The 17,230-nt window shown below is 37.1% G+C and overlaps 1 protein-coding gene across 1 annotated transcript in view; it reads left to right on the forward strand.

The window, feature by feature from the left end:
- The window catches only part of LOC121335446 (collagen alpha-1(XXVIII) chain-like), a 50,014-nt gene extending 33,199 nt beyond the window's left edge, over window positions 1-16,815 (forward strand). Inside the window, exons 18-36 of the mRNA XM_041403600.1 lie at window positions 16-84; window positions 1,291-1,362; window positions 1,958-2,026; window positions 2,702-2,773; window positions 3,652-3,720; window positions 4,138-4,206; window positions 5,910-5,978; window positions 7,013-7,081; window positions 7,535-7,603; window positions 8,972-9,040; window positions 9,722-9,790; window positions 10,605-10,685; window positions 11,700-11,735; window positions 12,849-12,885; window positions 13,014-13,571; window positions 14,219-14,460; window positions 15,021-15,105; window positions 15,190-15,279; window positions 16,616-16,815. Coding sequence (XP_041259534.1) covers window positions 16-84; window positions 1,291-1,362; window positions 1,958-2,026; window positions 2,702-2,773; window positions 3,652-3,720; window positions 4,138-4,206; window positions 5,910-5,978; window positions 7,013-7,081; window positions 7,535-7,603; window positions 8,972-9,040; window positions 9,722-9,790; window positions 10,605-10,685; window positions 11,700-11,735; window positions 12,849-12,885; window positions 13,014-13,571; window positions 14,219-14,460; window positions 15,021-15,105; window positions 15,190-15,279; window positions 16,616-16,815 — 2,094 coding nt within the window. The remainder of the gene's footprint in view (window positions 1-15; window positions 85-1,290; window positions 1,363-1,957; window positions 2,027-2,701; window positions 2,774-3,651; window positions 3,721-4,137; window positions 4,207-5,909; window positions 5,979-7,012; window positions 7,082-7,534; window positions 7,604-8,971; window positions 9,041-9,721; window positions 9,791-10,604; window positions 10,686-11,699; window positions 11,736-12,848; window positions 12,886-13,013; window positions 13,572-14,218; window positions 14,461-15,020; window positions 15,106-15,189; window positions 15,280-16,615) is intronic.
- The last annotated feature ends 415 nt before the right edge of the window (window positions 16,816-17,230 follow it).

The following is a 17,230-nucleotide window of genomic DNA, read 5'->3' on the forward strand; positions in this document are numbered from 1 at the left end:
TAATATCTGCTTAAGGGTGAACAAGGCTTACCAGGAGAGACTGGAGTGCCAGGAGAAAGAGGTATTGGAGAACCTGGTTCTAAGGTACATTGTTTATAGAGGAATTATTTAATCTATTTATTCATTTGGATTATAAATATATATTTCCTGAGTATGCTTTCTGAAGCCACGTAAAAACAGGTTTAGAAAGAAATTTTAGGTTCTTAGTCTTTTGACTTTTTAACACAGACTTTCAATAACCTCCATATGGCAGCATTTTAAATACCCCTGTTCTGTAAAAAAATAGTAAGAGTTATGGTGACTGGAAATTTCCACCTGCCAGGCTCATGCTCAAGTCATCATTGCACACAGCTCACCTACAGCTCTGTGCAGAAAACCATCCAGAATATCAAACAGCTGCCAGAACTCGCAGTCCCAAGTGTAAGCTACACTGTAGCCAGAGAGGTGAAAAAAAGCCCTGAACAGTGGTTATTGTGCTGCTCCTTCCCTTTCCACACAGAATATGGTGGAAACAGAACAGCTACGTCCTCACACCTTCACACGAGAAACATGCTGTGCTGGTGGACAGAAAGAACAGTTGAGTTTCTAAGAGGAGAGGAAGCTGTAACCAGAATATCTTTGTGCTGAAGTGCCCAAGATAGTAGCCAGTCCCTATGTCATTAACAGCCAGATTAACACAGAATAGGGGCATCGATGAAAAAGTACTTTTCTGACAGTGGAAAGGCACAAGGCTGTCCTGGTTTTGCTCTTGTTTTTTAGGGATTTGTGACAGGGGCTGGAAAAGAAAATAAATTATTCAATTTCTGTCTTTAATTTCACAAAATACAGTAATGCTGATTGAACCCATTTGACCCCAAATTCATCAAAAACCACGTCAGGCTCCTGAATCTTACATAACAGGGCCATGATAATTCCACTGTCATTAAATGATTTGCATTGATATTCATCAGCAAGATGTCAATCATTGTGTCACAGTCAGTTAAATTTGATATTTCCTTCAAATGCTGCCACTTAATGAAAAGATTGCATTATTTTTTAAGAATAAGATGAATCATTAACAGATAATAATTTTAATTGCATAGATAAAATGTACACTTGAAAACAATCAGACAGTAGGTTAGTACCAAGTAATGAGAACTGTCTTTATAAAAAGACAAGACTTCATATGCATAAATGTTTTCTACAAATATATTTACACTTTTAAAAAAAATAAATAGATTTCCTTAATTCAGAGAAGGAATAGTACTGAGTCTGCATTTAATAGAAGAGCTTACTTTTTACTGATGTCAGGGTGATCCAGGGCCTTCAGGACTAGCAGGTCTGCCCGGTCTTCCAGGAGAAGATGGAGCCCCTGGACAAAAGGTTGGTGTATCTCTCTCTGCAGTCTATCTGCTCCACCCTGAGCATTGCTACTGCTCTCTCTGTGCTGACATCCAAATCTAGAAGAGAGAGTGTTCATGGACAACGGGAAAAGTACTGCATTTTTTTTAGCAAAAAACATCTCTTTTCAATACACCTTTTTAGTAAAAACATCACTTTTTCTAATTTTTTGGGGTGGGGCATTGCTTTATCTTGTTTATTCTTTTTTGCTTTGTGTAATTCATTAAATGCCTTGCAAATCAGGAGGGAAACCACTAAAATGGCTATGGGCAAGCCTTCATGGCCTTCTGACCCTGTTTTTTTCTAGATTCAGAAACTCCATCATTTAAGGTTATATACTCAAGAGTTCAGCTGTCTCTAAGGAAGTGTGCTACTTCTTGCACTCCACATGGAGTTGTACAGTTGTTGCTTCTGAATATGGGAAAAAACCTCTGGACACGCCTGACATCAGTGGGAGTTTTGTCATTGATTCTGAAAGGTCTATGGTTTTACTGAATTTATTCAAGGGAATGAAAAGTTTGTCTTGCACCATGTCCATGCAGTGCTCTGAAACACTCCTTTGATTTTTCTGTTCAAGGGTGAACCAGGGTTGCCTGGTCTTAGAGGTCCTGAAGGTGCTCCAGGGATTGGAATACAGGGGGAAAAGGTGAGGATTTCTTACTAAAGGTGTCACTCAAAATCATAATGTTCCAGGAACAGGTTTGTCAAAAACTTCTCTCTTTTTTTTTTGTACAGTACAAAAATATTATCCAGTACAAAAAAAAATATTATTCTGGAATCATAGTTGTTTCATTTTTGTTGTAACTATTACATTTGTACTGTACTGCAGTACAGTAATCTGCCTGAACAGCAGTTTTCCCTTTAGAACTTTACAATATTGTTAGTTTTTCTTTATGATCAATTGATTTGCCCTATTTGCCTTCAAATTAAAAAAAAAAAAAAAGTAGTAGCAACTGCATTATATTTTCCTGTTTTGATTATTTTTCTTAGTATCTTTTTAATTTAATTGCTTAACTTGGTTTTCAGCTGCAATTATTCAACCTTTAAGATTCCTTTTTGACTTTTATTTTTCTCACAGTATTCTGTGGTAAACTGGTTTATTTAATTTCAGATGAAATCTATGTTATTATAATTGTACAAATTCAACACTGGACAATTCCTGAGCAGAATTAACTGACTTGCCAGTGAAGGCAATAGGAACAGCTCATATGCGCCACCTACAAATAAAAGTTTGCTATCTTTCACTGACATTACAAGTGATTTCAGTTAACACATTCTCAAATTATTTGACATATGTGACATGTCTTTTCCATTTTTGTAGGGAGATCAAGGACAGAGAGGAATACGTGGATTAACAGGACCAACAGGAGTGCCTGGACCTGTCGGAGCTAAAGTGAGTTTATTACTATGTTATATGTGTAAAATACTCTCCCAAAGCTGTACATTGTTCCAGATCTCAGAAACAACTGTTCTAGAATGAACTTGCTTCATAAAAAAATCATTTCAAAAAAGTTCAGCAAAGGCTTCTCCTAGCAAGAATCACCATGATTCCTACAAACAACTAGCAGTGTTTTTTAAAAACCTTTGCATTTATCATTTTGCTTCCCTGTTGGTTTGGAGAAAGTCAAGCTATATATTGATATTTTTATATGGAAATATTTGAGAAGATAGTATGGTGTATGGCATATAAATACATGACAGGACTTTATTTCCTCTTGCACTGACTCATGGCTGATATTTTTTTATGGATTTGGAGTTTTCTGTGAAAATACTAAGTACTTACTGAAAGTGAGAGAAGAGCTACTCCAAGTTTCTCCTCCAGTTTCTTATTCTTCTATTATTTATACGCACAAGAGTATTTCCATAAAAATGAAAAAGAGGTAAAAAAGTAAACTGAAAGATAAATTTTTAAAAATCTACTCTAACAGAAATGTATAAATGTTTTCAGCACTCCTACACAGCTGTGAAGGGAGTCTTGAGCACTGTATGTGGTGGACCAAGTCTTGAATACACTAAGAAAGGGACTTCTAAAAACTTCAAAAATGTTTTTTTAGTGACTGAGAAGAATCTCATTTCCATGGAGAAAACAAAATATGGTTTTTATCAGTTCTCCAAATAGTTAGATTATCTCTGCATATAATAGTTTATTAGAAATTCTAACGCAATTTTAATGGAATAAATGTAAAATATTGCATAAATATTTTCTCTATGTGATAGTCATGCTCACTTTCACAGAAATCCATTGTTTTTTCTCTCCTACCTTCACTGCAGGGGGAGCCTGGTGCACCAGGACGTCTTGGAATGCCTGGCCCTCCTGGGAGATCTGTGCCTGGACCAAAGGTACCATCCACATTCCATCTCCTAGTGCTTAGAAACTCAAGGTGAAAACTGAAGTAGGCTATGCTAATATTTGTGTAAACAATTCTAGCCTTATGAGATCAACTAAAACTTCTGGATTGCATCCAGTCTAGTTACCAGTGTGCCCTGGTATTAATTGTATGGCAGCTTGAGGTGTGCCCTACCTTTGTTCATTTCTTTATTTTGAATAATTTTGCATATCAAAGCACATTTGTTTATTCCTTGTATTTTTTTAATTTATTATTTCATTTTATTTATGCTTTTGGTGTTTAATGTTTACAATAGCAATAAATAAAATAAGCTGTTATGTTCATTATATATGAATTTGTATAAAAGAAACCCACAGCCTGTGGTGTTTAGTAAGATATGTAAACAGAAGATTTATTTTCTTCATTGCAGGGTGACATTGGGTTACCTGGTCTTGCTGGACCAATTGGAGAACCAGGTTTTGGGCTTCCTGGGGCAAAGGTAGCTCCTAAATTGTTAACCTAATTTCTGACACAACTGTAAAATAAGGCAGGAGGATTTCAGTGGAACAGCAACAAATCTCCTAGGACGGCCAGAGTGTTACACAAAAATGTTCCACAGTTAATGTGTGTGTCCTACAACTCTGGCAGAGTATAAGGATTTGCAGAGCTGGAAAACCATGGATGATCAATCCTCCAATCTGTAACTGTAACCTTTCAGATGGCAGAGAACCAGGAGAGGAATGACTGTTTCTAACTGCTGCGGAGTGAATTCAGAGAGAACACCTGATTAACCCTGCTTACAACAGCCTACATGTTAATTAGCAAGCAGCTGATTTTTCTCAGCCAGGCTCCTTTGCTTCATTCATAACTTCAGGGTTAACTTCATAACATTCATAACACAGGGTTATAGTGTAACAAGAACATGGGATATGTAGCTAATCTCCAATGGCTTCCGTATACCACTGCCTCAGTGGTACCGAGATTCAACTTTCTTAAGCCACTCTTCATTCCAGGAAAGATTTTGCCTGGAGACCAACAAACTCAGGACATATAAACCTGTGTTTCTCCAAATATACTGGATCTTGCCTGCCCCTCCCTCACCTTTTTTTCTTAGTGAGTTTGACAGTACTTTTGAATACATCCCAATCCCTTGTTCTTTGAGTGAACTGCAGAGTAACAGAAGCATGAGAAACACGTGACAATCTCTATCTCTTTTTGATCAGCCAGTGGTTTTCAAGATTTTTACATTTATTTTCATCAGGAGAAGATTATGCTGATGGAATCTCATAATTTTCTGGTATAGTCCAGACAATTCAGAGAACTTCATGTTGTCCCATTTCTGGGGATCTAACAGGAATTAATTAACTGGAAGCACATCCTTTGCTCAGAGTTGCAAGTCTCTCTCCCTCAGCCTTGAGCCCCCCAAAGCTCCTTCAATTTGGCGATACTGCATGTTTCTGTGACTACATTCTTCACTTTTTGCTGTCTTTGTCAGCATTAGTGGTCCTGTTTTTGCTTGGTTCTTAGACACACAACCTCACAGGGTAAAGCCATAGAGGGTAAAGCTTTTCACAGCCTAATTTTTAAAGTTATTTTTGCATGGGTCTTTTCTTGCCACTGTTTTAAATGCCCATATTTTGGGTAGCTACAGGAACACATGCAATCTTGATCATCCATTCTATGGCAACTGAGCAACTCACTGCACCCCCCAGCGTGGCTGGGAGGGTTAAGGTCCTCTGAGTTTTCTTGGTAAATCTGTTCCCAAGACACTCCAGCTGTCTGGATCCATGAAAGGAGTTTAGTTGTACATTTCCCATAGGAAGATCTGTTATATTCAAAAGGTTTAATGAGGTTCCACAGCATTACAGGAAAATAGAATTCTAGAACAAATTATGATAAAAATATGAGAAATATAACTAAAGTAATTTCTTCTTATATGTAGGCCACAAATGAAAACAGACAGAGCTCTTGAAAAATATTAAAATTAGTGACTCAGGAGTGCAGATCATGAGCACTATTAAATGTCACTGGTTTAGTCCAGAATTAAATAAACCTAAAATAATAATTCACATTGTAAAATATATTAGCTGATAGATAAAATCAAATTACAGAATATTTGCCAAGTAAGTTTCACTTTCATTGATAATTTCCTGCTAGCAATTGCCTTGGCATTTACTCAGCTGTTTCTCCTGCCTTCATCAGGGTGACCAAGGCCTTCCAGGACCCCCTGGGCCCTTTGGGCAAAAAGGAGATGGTTATCCCGGCCCACCTGTAAGTTTATAGACTTTTGTTTTATGTGAATGGGGAAGAAATAAGTGCTACACCTAAGGGATTTATCCTACATGTCTAACATGCTAGGAAAGATTTACTGGTCTAAAAGCCTTAAAAGCCTAAAACTCCTCAACTGTAGAAATGAACTTCAACACAGAATAAAATGAAATCTCTCTCTGAAATAGCACAAGATCATCCCTGTCCTCTTCTCTGGATTACACCCTGTAACATATTCCAAGTGGGTTCTTTTGGCCAAAGTATCACTGATGTTTCAATCAGTTCCCTCAAAATCTTCCTGCAGGGTCCTGTCTTCTGCCCAACCACACAAAATTTATTCCCAAATAGGAAAATACAATCTAGCTAAGCAGCTGGATCCATATACATCCCAAAATGCTAAAAAAGCAACTGGCGTGCAAAGAGCCAGAACTGATCTTTACAGAGGCCTTTATTGGTAGATATAACCAATCCCTGCAAAAAGGATGCAAAGAGAAAAGGCTCCTTCCTCTCCCTTCCCTGCACATGTGTGCAATGCTGACTCACATATCCAGTGTGCTCAGCAGCATGCTCCACCAGCCCTGGCAGTTACCTGCCTGTGCAGCGAGGAAGTCTCAGAAAGACTGCTGGCTACGGTCAGGGAGTTTGGACCACACACACTTGCATTTGCCTATGCTAAAGACAACAGCAGAAGTGCTTGCATTTGCCACACTGAGGAACCAAAATTAACAAATATCAACATGGAAATTGGAAATTTATTTATAAAACTTTCTGATATTTTTGTGCAACCCAATGAAGAACTGCTTCTGCAACTGCCTCTCCAGATTAGATTCCTCTACCTTCAAACACACTGAAGCCCCTGCATGACATGCAACACACATGTAAATGCTACTGACACTACTTCTGGCATATCAGAGTAAAGTTTAACCAGTTGTAGATCACAGTGATCCCATTAAGAGACAATATAGTTAAGATACTACCATATAAATATTAACAAATGCATGTAGTCAATGTAGCTGTAAATTAAATTTATATTTCAGGGCTTGCCAGGTCTCCCTGGGATTCCAGGTGAACAAGGCCCAGATGGAGTTGGACTACCAGGACCTAAGGTACAGACTTCAAGTTCTAGAAAAGCAAATGCTTGTATATACTCTACTTTATAGAGATACAATTCCTACTTATAGGTCATAGTCAGAATACCTATTTAATCCAGCTTTAACTTTCTTCCCAGTATATAAAAGGTAGAGCTTTTTTGGTTTAGGTTTGTCGGGGGTTTTTTTGGTTTGGAGAATCTGGAGTTTATTTTATAATATGGGAATTGCAATTCCTGTGTAACTGTGCATAATTGACTTGAATATGTTTAGACTGCCAGCCACTGTTTATTCCCAATAACTTCTTTGCCCTGCCAGCAATACCCTTGGGTTAGCATTGTTTGGACATGCACAGTGCAGTTCAATAGTTCTCTTCTCTTTGTCCCATTTGGGTGTAACAGATGCTTGGAGTTCTAGAGATACATTAAACTTTGGTATTCACTACTTATCTCTTAAAGTATTGGCTTTCAGGGTGATCCTGGTAGTAGAGGACCAGCTGGCCCTGCCGGTCCCCCAGGAAAAGGCTTGCCAGGACCAAAAGTAAGAGATTTAAACTATTATGTCTCTCTTTGTCTAATTTCTAAAATAGGGGGGGAAAGTATACTATAAAAATGTGTGATTGTGTATAGGTTTTATGTCTTCATTGGAAACAACTAATCCAACAAATAATGTTTATTTTATAAAAAATCAAAAATATTTCTGCTGACTAGCCATAAACCATAGCCTCCTTGTGGCTGCATATGATAAATGATAAGGTGATAACCTTATCTTAGTGAAGATCAGTGACAAAACATTTAGCTCCTGCAGAAATTAGCTGCAACTGAGTGGCAAAAATTTATTCAGACCTAGCATTGATCAGAATTAAGGGTTGGGCAAGCACTTAGTATGTCTTGCCTATACTATTGCTACAGCTATAGGCACTACTGTTGAATTCTTCTGGGAATTATTCCTCTTTTTTATTGTATAAATCAAATAATCATCTAGTAGCCAGTATGAGGATTGATCCCTGCTAAAAGGATTATAATTATTTTGTAACCATGACAAAGGCCTGAAAATAACTAACTATAAAAAGCAATTTTCACTGTGAAACCTCCCAAACTGGAAACTCCTATGCTCCTACAGCTGTTTTAGAAGTCTACTGAATACAAAAGAAATTGTTTGAATGTAAATATAAAGGAACTCAACAATGTTAAATTCAAAGATTATGCAACATAATAATGAGTTACCTGCACATTGTGACTTATTGGTCCCTGAGATAGTTTCCATTGACAGGAAGACAGGGTCCAGAGAAAAGCAGTGGTGGAGCACCTTCTCAGGCAGCACTAGTACCAAGAAATAGCATGTCCATGGGATCCTTACAAATGAGGAAACTGAGAATTTCATGCAGGGATACTAGAATAGCAGTATAGACATAAAATTAATATGTACTATGTGGGTTTTGATTGCTTCCTGTGAGTAACATGGAATGGGAACCTTTTTTTTTTTCTAGAATTCTATTGAAAACTAGCTTATAAATTAGCAATAAGTGTTTATTTGCAATGCCACATTACTGTGTGTATGTGTATAGGTCTTGCAGTGTAATGGTGGTAAAAGATAAAAAACCAATAATAATCTTCTGTTAAATTCTAGTTCAGTCCCCAATGTCCCACCAATACAATCCATCCTTCAATGCAGCATATATCTCTATCAGCAAGGTGATTCATGTTCACTAAGTATTAAGCCAACTGACTCCTCCAAAGTATAAACTGGATTATTAAAATCTGATAAAGGCCAAAAAGAGTCTCTTTCAGCTAGAGCAATCTTATTCTTACTACTTAGAAAAAGACATGTTTGAGGGTAGAGGAAGGACAAGAAATTACACAGTGGTATAACAATTTATTGTGTATTTTTATTGTGAACATTCTCTAGGGAACCACAGGACGCCCAGGGCCACCTGGCTCTCTGGGACCTCCTGGTGAAGGTATTCAAGGAGCTAAGGTAAAAAGACTCAGTGTCTTCAATATTTAACCTGTGCTGAGTGGTCAATCTGACCACCACGGTGTTAAGGAGATTTCACATTGTTTCTTTTATGAAGAGAGCCTCAGGCTAGAAAATGAGAAGGATAATGTGAGCACCTGCAAAGTATGTTCAGTCTACTGCTGCAAACTAGCCCAAGCATGTGTGTGTTGAGGAAAGAAGAATGAACTTTTATCAGTTAAAGATACCTTTACAAAATTAAAAGTACCACTCCCTCTTCCTAAAATCTCATGCCCAGAGAAACAGTATGAATTAATTATGTGTACTAACACTCTATTCAGTAGAGAAGAAGCCTCCATCCTGAATGTGAGTACTATTAATTTTTCCTTGTAATATGCACCCAAAGCATCAGTCAGATAAGACAGACTCAAAAGATAGCAATAAGAAAGGCAGAATGAGAAGGAATAAAAAGGGATGGAGAGAGGGAAAAAATTCAAATTGCAATAAAATTAAATCTAATAATGATCAGATGGGTTTTCAATATTGTGTATCTTTATACTGAAGAAGTATTTGAGAATTGTCTCAAGCACCTCAAGATCCTTGTTAAAATGCAGTTTAAAAAATCTTTCTCTTTTAACATTTTAAATTACTGTGTGATGAATGATTACAAAGGGTTAATATCACTACCTGGATTATCATTAGGGAGAACAAGGTATTCAAGGAATGCCAGGACCACGAGGGCCCCCTGGAGACGGGCTTCTGGGAGAGAAGGTATGATACCTAAATGAGAGATAATAGTGAGATAATGCCCTAGATGGAAGCCAACACACTCAAAATGCTCTTTTGCAGTCAGTTCTTATTGAACACATGTGAATTCTGTATAAAAGGAGCCCCAGAAGACAGGACACCAGAGGATTATATTACTGTTAGAAGTTATATTGTTATTAGAATTTATATTATTCTTTTATTATTAACATAAATATTAGATTTAATATCACTTTCACTGATCTGCTATGCAAAATTTTGTAACTAAATCAATGTTAAGAAAAAGAGAATGGTGGGTTGGAATCAGTTTTTAGATATGAACACAATGGCTCAGAAAGGATGTACTAAGTCCTACAGTCTTCTAAAAATCAAACCACTATACACTAATACATTTGTTTGCTATGCCAAACATCCTTTCTGGGCCAGAAGGTTTCTCAGAGTGATACTCCCTTTATTCATTCTAAGGATACCCTTGGATTTCTTTTCTGTTTCTCTAGTGTTATCTTATTTTTCTAAGGCACAGATAATAATTTCCATCATGCAATAGCCCTTGAAACCCCTCAGTTTGCATGCAGTTGTTTGAGATGCTTCATTATTCAAACCACTTCAGGTATTTTTTCCCATAAAAATGCTTAGTCAATACTACAAGTTATTAATGAAATTCACAAAGTACCAATTTATTTAAATGATCTCTAACAAAGATTTCTAACTCATGTCACCATCTTAATGTGCATTCAATAAAGGCTATGAGAGAGAAATTTGAAAAGTGTAACAAAAACTGACTTAAAATTTCTTTCTGCTTACCACCATGGTTTTAAAGGGAAATCGAGGAGCTATAGGTGACAAGGGGAAAAAAGGAGAAAAAGGTGATGTGGGTGACCCTGGTTTATCTGGAGAACCTGTAAGTAACTCAGGTTTATCACATATATTTTCGTAAACCACTCAGAAACAAAGTTGGGTTGTGTGTTTTTCTTTCTCTTTAATTACATATAATCTGAAACATTTAAGAAACTGAAACTATTAAAAACTTTAAAAGCACAAAGAAGACATTTACTTGATTAATACCCCACTTCCCACATGGATGTGGTTTCTTCCTTAAGGCAGTTGTCATGGTTTAACCCCAACCAGCAGCTAAATACTACACACCCACTCAATCATCTACCTCCCAACATTGGTGTGATGCAGAGGAAAATCAGGGAAAAAAAGTAAAAAAAAAAAGAACCTAAACAAGCAGAAGACTCATGGATGGATATAAAACCAGTCTAATAATTGAACCAAGAATAATCATAATCATAACCATAAAAAAGCCAGGTGCAGCCCAATAAGATTGCCCACCACCCACTGCTGGATGCCCAGCCCATCCCCGAGCAGCGATGGGCCCCTCCCAGCCAACTCCCCCGGTTTCTGTACTGAGTGAGCCCTCCCATGCTGTGGAATATCCCTTTGGCCTGCCCAGCTCAGCTGTCCTGGCCGTGCTCCCCCCAGCTGCTTGTGCAGCTTCTCACTGACAGAGCATGGGAAACTGAAAAGTCCTTGAATATGGGTAAGCGCCACTTAGCAACAACCAAAACAACAGTGTGCTATCAACATGATTCCCATAATAAATGGGAATTCAGTAGCACTGAACCAGCTACTAAGAAAATGAACTCTATCCCAGCCAAAACCAGGACAGCAGTGAAAGAGAGCTGACAGTGACCCAGTGGGAGAATTGAGGACATCCACTTCCCATAAAGCACCTTAGGAGGTTGCAGGTACTACATGCACAAGGCAGTGCATGTGCATCAGAAGCACACGTTTCCTAGTTTAACTTTCTATTGGAAAAATATTATTCTAATAATGGTATGGATGAAGTTGTATTCTGAATTACAATGTTACTATCTAATTGCAATAGCTTAATTAGCAATCACTGTTACAGGGCAAAACCGGACCAAAGGGAGACCAAGGCCTAACAGTAAGCAAATTCCATTATTTAAATCCCATTACAGCAAGATATGAACAACACCATCAGATGAAACGTAGCCTTTTAATTATTTTGGAAAGAGCTTTCTGATTAGAAGCCACCTCAGCATTAATATAGAAAGAAACCAACTCAAAGATTTCTGATTTTTTCTTATTTACTTTATGCAGAAATGGAATTAGAAGTTCCTGGTGACTTTAGGTATTTTTCTGCTATATTTTCTTTTGTAGCTAGTGTTAGATCACCCAGGTGTGTACTTGCTGCAGGAAGGTTTTTTGCAAGTATTTAAGAGTATAAAGAGCAAAGATCTTCAAACTTGTCATGGTCTATCATCCTATGAACTTATTTATATTTCTGCTAAGCCTGTACCACATTTGAGTCAACTTCAGTAAAGTATGTCAGTGAGTACATAAATACTAGTACAGTTTATTATGAAAACTGAGAAGCAGAAGCAAAAGGTTGTATTTGAAAGACTGACTCAATGCCAGATGAGTCCTGTCATGCACTTCAAAATATATAACAAATGATTGCTCTGAGAAACACTTGGTTCACACGTCACAGAAGCTATCATTGTTCTGAACAGACAGCTCTGAAGGCAGCAGTTTTGGGGTTTTGTGCTGATGAAGGCTGGGTAATAGGGGCCAGGTACATCAGGGCTGACAACTCCCAATTCCATTCTGTATTGGTGCTCTGGCATACATCACCTCACAACAAGCAATCCTACACTTCCTAAAGCTGGGTCTATTTCTCTGCTCCCAGAACATTTAAAAGGGATATCATATTATTTAGATGCTAAAATATTTATGCCTTTCAGTTTTAATGAGAGTCAATTAATCACAAACCATTTTTTAAAATAACAGGAGTTAATTGTTTTAGATAGAGATGTTAATGTGTTGTCAAGTTATTGATCCTTGAATGCATATGAAATAGTTCATTGTAAAATGTGGAACTCAAGAAGTTTGGAAGTAAAACAGTAAGATTTTTCTAAGTTACTGTAGGACACAAATATTAATCATAACCAAAATCTTTGTTAAGTGTCAATATTATAGCTCATTTGAAAGAGGCAAACTGTAAAATATTTTAATATTTAATTTTTTTCACATCCAGAGAGAAGATATCATTAAATTAATTAAAGAGATATGTGGTAAGAACTCAGGAAATCTTTATGTTCAAATTCTATACTTCCTTCATGACATTTGCATTCTTCTCTTTTCCTAAAGCATGCCAAATCAAGTCATTGTGATCTGGGCTTCTTTTCTCTTTCCTTTGTAGGTTGCAGTATTAAATGTAAGGAAATTCCTATGGAGCTGGTATTTGTGATTGACAGCTCTGAGAGTGTGGGACCAGAAAATTTTGAGATTATCAAAGACTTTGTAACTGCTTTAGTAGACAGAGTAACTGTAGGCAGAAATGCTACCAGAATTGGCCTTGTGTTATACAGTTTAGAAGTTCGGCTAGAATTTGGTCTCAACAAGTATCCAACCCGCCAGGATGTTAAGAGAGCAATCAGAAAAATGCAATACATGGGAGAAGGCACTTACACAGGAACTGCTATCCGCAAAGCAACCCAGGAAGGATTTTCTGGTGCTCGAGCAGGGGTGAGGAAAGTAGCTATTGTGCTAACAGATGGCCAAACAGACAAGAGAGAAGCTGTAAAACTAGATCTTGTTGTTCGAGAGGCTCACGCAGCAAACATCGAAATGTATGCAATAGGAATCGTAAATACTTCAGATCCAACACAGGCCGAGTTTGTGCGTGAGCTGAATCTCATTGCCTCAGACCCAGACGGAGAACACATGCATCTCATCGATGACTTCAACACCCTCTCAGGTGCGTTCACTGAAGATTTATTCTGCCTTGCATCGGATGCTGCTCACAAGGGGGCAGGGTGGGGGAGAAGCATTGTCTTTGTGGATATGTTTTGATGCTGCACAGTAATAGGAATCTAGGGATACAGATGCCCTTTCTTTATGGTGTCACATTATGGGGCAACATGCCAATGGGGGAATGTCAATCACCCAGTCTAGGAAAACAGCTGCTTAAACAAGTTTTCTAAGATGAGCAAGTGCTCATGCACTGAAAATCTGACTATAAATCAGAATGAAACCCATTGTTGTAAATGCTACTTGTTCACTCCCCTGGGGAAATAATGCATTTTCATGTGGTTATTCACGGGAGAAAGACAAGCAGTTATTTTCCCATTACCAACTAGTAGTTGTTACTAAGCTTAGATGAACACCCTAATGTGTGTTCACTGTATTTTCTACCATGTAGAGGACTTACATGCTGGCAAATCTGTGCCAGCATGTAAGTCCATACTCCAAAGAATCTGGAACAATCTTCTTAGATGCATGTAAACAATCGGAAGGAGTTCTGGATTACGTGTGTACTAGTGACATATATAAGTAATCCAAATTTTAAGAATACATGGAATTTCTCAGTATGATAAATTTTCTACTTTTTTTTTTTTTTAACAGCTCTGGAGTCCAAATTAGTGAATCAATTTTGTGAAGATGAACATGGCACCTTAGTATACAACCATAATAAAAATGGTGCAAGTATAAGTGGGCGATCCTTCCATTCCACATCTCCAAGTTCTTTACATTACATACTTCAGAAGAACAATTTTAATAGACAATCACTTTCAGCACAGACACTCAGAGTATCTGCAGTAGAAAGTCCTCTGAGTCTTGGCCATCTTCCTCAACCATTAGCTCCGGTATGAAAATTCAGCAGGCTTTAATGAGCAGAAGTTTAAAGTATACATCTTTCTGTGCCACCTAATGTAATTTGTACCATTTCCCTTAATTTTCTGAAGGACAGGTACTTTAACTTGTATGCTCAGAGGTGGTTGTTCTGAGTAAGAGCTCTGATGTTGCATGCAGGCAATTAACTAATAGCTATAACTTATTCCTGATACTGTTACAAGGATTCCTTTGTTTAATAGAGTAATATTTGTGCCACAGTGTGAATCATAACAATATTGAAAAGCAGTTACACTGTTATAATTAAGTCTAAGAACAGTAATTGAACTCAATTGTAGATTATAATTTTAAGTCTATAAATAAACTTCTCTAAAGCTCAACTAAGAAAATATTTATCCAACATTTACATATGACAACTTTCCTGGTAAACCAACCAGGAGAAGTTAAAATTCTGGTTCTTAACACTGAAGTCAGGGTAAATGGAAAGGAAAAACACTAGAAAATCTCTAAGTCATGGAGGGCTTGTTCATTTTGAAACACTTCAAAAGAAAAAAAAATCAAATGCTTATTTCAGACCAACATACCTCCTGTAGTCTATGACACCTATGAAGAGGAACAAGATGAAGAACAACAGCCAACCTTAACAGGAAACACTAGAGGTATTTCTATTGTCATTCATTTCTTCATTTTCATTTTTGGCTGATGAAAAATCAATGTCTCATTCCGTTTCTTTTCACCTGCAGCTGTGTTACCATTATTGTCATCTAAACAACCACCATTCAATAAAGTGATGACATCAACTCTTTCAACTGCAGGCCCCACCCCAAGACCCGGTGGGTAATAGATCATTTTTCATTTTGTTACCTATTTTCCTGGTACTAACTTTTAATAAGGCTTTAAATCAGAGCAATTTTATTCCATTCTCCAAAGATTTTGTGAGTCTGTGATGTAGAAGAGAAGTCGTTTCAGGATTTTATAACACATCTAGTTGCAGTTCTTGTCTTCCCAAGTGCCGGATCCCACCGCTCCATTTAAAGCAAGGTTGTCTATAACCTGAGAGGGAGCTCCTAAGAGGCATCAAAAAGGGAACAAAATGCTCACTGAGGGTGGGCCAGTCAGCAGGGCATCCATCAGCCAAGGAGGGGCAGTCCACAGAGGTGGGAGACTTCATTAAACACAAAGATAGTGATTTCAGTATTGGACAGAAAGAATCTATTTCTATTTCAGAGGAGCAAAAGGAAAAAACAGTGTTTAGTCATTTTAAGCATAATAATTAGCTGAGTGCTTAAAGGGTTGATTCTTTTCTATGAAATGTCCAAATGTATTTTGTTCATCATTTGGGGGATTTTCAGTTCCAGTAATAGTGTATTATGATGGGAGCAACAGAAGAGAGTGATGGAAACGTGTTCCCAATGTTTCCTGGGAACAGTGGCATGACTTATTCAGTCTCTGGCACTAACATTTTTTTCAAAAAAAGTGACAAGATACCAGTTGCAAAAGACAAAGTAATAGTCACAACAGTAAACTTCACAGAAAACTGTTTTCTATCTCATGGTATTATTAAAGTGAGACTAGATTAGTATGTCACAGTCCTCTACTCCATATCTGCAGGAGTTTTAAATTCAAAACTTATGTACATAATTACTACCATTTTATTAGATAAGCAGCACAAATATCTTACAAAAGCAAGACAAGAGTTTTATATTCTTCTCAGTATTTTAATGTCTCTTCTCCCACACCACAAGAAAAATTAATGTACCGCAGAAGGATGCAGCAGACGGAACTAGCCTACAGCTCTTTGGCTTACAATTTCAGTTTGCTCACAAGACTGGTTGAACATAATCAGATTTCAAAAAAATATATTTTAAAACTATCATATTCATATTGTTTGCTCTTTTTGTATATGGAGCCATAATACTTTTTTCTGGTAATTACTAGAATCGTGCCAGTAAAGGAACAGTTTATTTGATTACCAAGATGCACTTATATGTTTTCAATATTAACATCTTTAGAACTAAAAGTGAATCTTATACTATTGTATAAGACTAGCAGGAAAAAAAAACAAACATGAAGAACCAAAGTAAGAGTTTTAAAGGTAAAATCTGTGGAATACAATTGGCTTTTACAAACTGAATGGTTTCTATTGCTCCTTTTTTTTTTTCATTTTAGAAAGTACTGTGGACCTCCGCTGCAAGCTAAGGCTGGATCAAGGGCCGTGCCGTGTTTATACAATCAGATGGTATTATGATAACCAAGCCAATGCCTGTGCTCAGTTTTGGTATGGTGGCTGCCATGGAAATGCAAACCGCTTTGAGTCTGAACAGCAATGTAGACAGGCTTGTGTATTTCTTTCTGGAGGTAGAAATTAGTCTCTACATTAAAAATTATAAGGTTGAAGCTATATATAAGGTTTTATTAGCTAGCCAAGATCCATGACAATTACAGTTAAAACACATCCACTTCTATGAGTGAATATACCAATATTCACTGGTATTACTGTGTTGGGTTAGTTCATGTCTAAAATGGTCTTTCCAACGTGTGGCTTCTGAAAGCCAAGTCTAATTTTTAAATGCATTTTAGTATTTTCATCTTCCTTAGTTAACTATTTAAACTTATGTTTAAAACATTAAACACGGCACAGTTTATTGGCTGTCACTGTGATATTGCTTTTTACATTTATGTCTGCCTGTATATGTTGCACTTCCTGTTATTTAATACACTTTAAAGCTTATTTCTAATAAAACATTTTTGGTTATACTGCCAGGACAGAAAATGGATAATGGT

This window comes from Onychostruthus taczanowskii, unplaced genomic scaffold (genome assembly GCF_017590055.1).
Source record: "Onychostruthus taczanowskii isolate IOZ18803 unplaced genomic scaffold, ASM1759005v1 scaffold20, whole genome shotgun sequence".
NCBI lineage: Eukaryota > Metazoa > Chordata > Aves > Passeriformes > Passeridae > Onychostruthus > Onychostruthus taczanowskii.